Here is a 3,972-nt window from a genome sequence, read left to right on the forward strand (position 1 = left end):
AATCTCGCATTTGCATGGATTGACAAACATACAGATTAGGCAGAAACTATCTCATCTCAATTTAAGTCGATTATTCATCTATAGGACCATCAATTGATACGAGGAGACAGGCATGGTTGTTCCAAAGAACAAACCGGGCAAAAAACAACATTTGCATTTGGACGGATTCATGACACGGTTGTTAAAGATATGGGTGAAATGCCGGATGAAGTTGTGCGTGCGGCCTGCAACGATTTCCAAAAGCGCCTACGGGCGGTTATCAAGTGTAAAGGTGCAAGATTTGAAATAAATTGAGTGAAATGCAGGTTTAGTACCAATCTTCTTCTTCTTCTTCTTTGGCTCAACAACCGATGCCGGTCAAGGCCTGGCAACACACTTGTGGGGTTGGCTTTCAGTGACTTATTGATTTCCCCCCATAGCAGGATAGTCAGTCCTACGTATGGCGGCACGGTCTATTTGGGGCTTGAACCCATGACGGGCATGTTGTTAAGTCGTACGAGTTGACGACTGTACCATGAGACCGGCTCTTAGTACCAATAGAAGCTATTTAAATCGATTTCTAAGAGAAATCAAACCTGGTGTCAATTTTATTACAAAAACAAAGTGTATCACTTCTACGATGCCACCCTGTACACATTTTAACACTCAGTTGACTGCTCAAGAAGGCAATATAAAAACTCCATATGTTTTAGGCCTGAAAAAGTAAACTACTCCATGAAAAACATTGTATTTACTACTGATTACCTTATTATTGTAACCCACTGCCCTAGCATACTGAACCAGAACTCTTTAAATCGGTTTTATGCTTTTTAACAAGAGATAATGTAAATTTCCATTTTTTACACTTAAAAACTATTTTGCTTTTTACTGTTTGGTCTATCGTACGAAGCCACATGCATTTGTGTACATTCTGGATACCGTTATGGGAATTTTAAAGGGAAACGCGAAATTCGAAGATTAAATATGCAATACACTACGCGCAAACCGAATAATTATTTAACTGTTTAGTAAAAATCATTATTTACCATTTTCTTACCATAATTTGCTATAAAACCTAGATTATTATTGATGTTTTATGTCCTTCTCGAATAGAAATAAATTGAATCAAACATTTAAAGCTGTGTAAATCCCTTAATATGTTTTGTTTGAATATCCTGCACATTTGAACCATTTACCAGCTGTATTGCCAGTTATTGGTACGGAGGCCGACAGGAGCTTCTGATCTTCTTTCCCGGGAGCGGTCAAAACACAGGGACTTTCACTCTAACAGCAACAGCAAATGGATAATTACTGTACTTTAAAGATATTTGAAAATCTTAATTGCTAAAATAAACTGATCGTTGTTGTTACATTTATTTCGGGCAGATTTGAAATCCAGCTGCATCCAATAATTGCAAAATACCTACTGAAATGTATGTAGATGAAAGTTAGTAGACTTAAGTCTCAAATTATTATTACACGTCTTACATCATGCATCAAGTCTCGTCAAGCCGTGTGCAACAGTGCAGCAACTGTAGACAGGCTGACCCCAACACACGTTCCACCGTACCGTTTGAAGGTCAGCCCGTGGTTTTAAAGCCTGACCGAAACAGCGTAACCCTATCCCGTACGCTAGAACATGCTTCTTTACCGAAAGCTGAACTACTTCTAAATTATGCCTACGTTTTGCGTCACCTATGACAAACCGTTCAGTTAACACTGTAATCATTCGTTTTGCTGTAACTAAAACTATAACAATAGTCATAATAATAATACACACTCACGTTTTACGTTCTTTCGCTCGCTGTGCAGACCAGACCCGGGGAAAAGCCATTTTCGTGATGCACTTTTTTGTACACTCCCTATCAGTGAAACATTAGCCGTCGGACGCAGCCAAGGGTCCCCAAGCGGGCCTCGTCTAGTTTTAATTTTTTTAAGGTACGTGTGCGTCACACGTTCGGTATCGTAATGCGAACCAATTATGTGACACCTGTACAGCACGCCTGAAAAGGGCTGCTTTTTTGCGTGTGCACTATATAAACCAACAGCGCGTGGTGCAACAATCATACTCATCATTCAGTCTTCATTCGCTCAACAGCGAGTTTCAGTAATAGGAGCTCCAAAGAAGGTGACTAGCAGTGTGTGGAGTTAGGAAAATTTCTTTCTACAAATTTGTGTTAATTGTACAACCATTTCTTTTAAAAGAGTTTAAAGTTCGGTGAAACTCGGAATCTATTGCTACAAGATGAAGCTGGCAGCACTTTTCGGCTCGACGTTGCTCGTCATCTGTATGCAGATGGTTAGCTGCAGCAGCATGACACCAGTGTACGGTGCAAAAGCTCCAGCATCGCCCGCCGACTGTCCTGCTCACAGTTACGTTGCGAGCAAGCGGGTAGGAATCTATCCCGAAACTCCTAGCGCCCATCTTTATGGCAGCGTCGAGAGCAGCGAGGAACATCCGACTACCGATCACTACATGCCCATGGGACCGTGCAAGGATGGCCAGTGTGCCGGCAAACGGCTGCCCGTGTCTATCTGTGTGCAGCTGCCTGGGGCGGCACCGAAGAAACTGTCCAAGAACCTGCTCCAGCAGATCATCTGCTCGCTGATGCACGATCCAGCTGCACCCGCTTCGCCCGCCCACTACACGCCGTACGAACCGCAGCACAAGAAACCCTGCGAATACCCGAAGAAACCGTGCGAATGCAGCAAAAAGCCTTACACGCCACCGAAGGAACCGTGCGACAAGCCGAAGGAGACCTACGAACCCGTGCACAAGGTGTACGAACCTACGCCAAAGCCTTGCGCTCACGAACCGACCAAGAAGCCGTACACTCCACCATGCAAACCGACCTACGCTCCCGAGAAGGAGTCGTACGAGCCGCCCAAGAAGCCGTACACTCCGCACGTGCCATGCAAAGCGACCTACGCTCCGGAGAAGGAATCGCCCAAGAAGCCTTACCCCGTGCAGAAACCGACCTACGGAGCATCGGTTGAGATGTACGAATCCCCGAAGAAGTCTTACGCCCAGCAGCATGAAGTGTACAGCCCGCCGAAAGAATCGTACGCGCGTGTACAGTACGGTGCACCAAAGGAGCCTTGCGCAACTACTCCCAAGCCTTACTATAAGCCAACCACTCCGGCTCCCTGTACCACCGGCCATCCTACCTCCTACCCAGCGCATCCCACGCCGCCAGCCCATCCTTACACCTACCCCACTGCCCATCCACCGACCGCCACCTACGCTCCGTACACGGCGGCGCCACGCTACCCCTCGATGTCGTACAATGCGCCCAGCTATCCGAAGCCCAGCGCGGGCAGCTACGAATCGAAGGCACCGGTACCGACCTATCCGAAGACATCGAAGAAGACGTGCGGCTGTGCTGAACACTCGCGTCCCAGCCATAGCTACAGCTATTAGAGCGGGTGGGAAAGTGTTTTGATGTACTTTGTTAGCATACAGTTATTTATTGTAAATGTTTTTAATAAATTTGCACAGCAATTCTTAAACAAAAAAAAACAATCATTGATTTTTCTTTCTAAACAATTTTTTACGGTTTTATAGTTTACGCTCTCCACTTTCACAGCTGCAATATCTTAATGCCCAAAAAGTAGAAAACGACCGAAACATCAAAAGCTGTTTATGCTCACAGTCTTTCCCTCAGGCACGTCCGGCTTGTGATTACATAAAGACGTGTCTGATGGTAAAAAATATGGTAAAAGGACCCAATAAGCAAAAGATATCAGCAGCAACAACTGCGACACCATGCACGTAAGGAATGTGTAAATAATAATTAAATATAGGTCGCACTGTATGAATTTATGTGTGCCTGTGTGACTCTCGTGCAAGTGTACAGCACTGAGTGTGAGTGAGTGCGGCCAAAGGCTCTAATGTGTGGCTGAAGATGTCCCATGGAGTATATGGATCAGTTTCATGCAGTGGTCTTTAAAATTTGCTGCATGTAAACGCAATAAAACAGTCAGTAGAGTTCC

At 44.9% G+C, this 3,972-nt stretch overlaps 1 protein-coding gene across 1 annotated transcript; it reads left to right on the forward strand.

Moving 5' to 3' along the window:
• The first annotated feature begins 2,224 nt into the window (after nt 1–2,224).
• LOC121592323 (DNA-directed RNA polymerase II subunit RPB1-like) lies at nt 2,225–3,400 on the forward strand. Its single transcript, XM_041913723.1, has one exon. The coding sequence runs from the start codon at nt 2,225–2,227 to the stop codon at nt 3,398–3,400; it is 1,176 nt and encodes a 391-aa protein (XP_041769657.1).
• The last annotated feature ends 572 nt before the right edge of the window (nt 3,401–3,972 follow it).

The sequence above is a fragment of the Anopheles merus genome, chromosome 2L, assembly GCF_017562075.2.
Source record: "Anopheles merus strain MAF chromosome 2L, AmerM5.1, whole genome shotgun sequence".
Taxonomy (NCBI): Eukaryota; Metazoa; Arthropoda; class Insecta; order Diptera; family Culicidae; genus Anopheles; species Anopheles merus.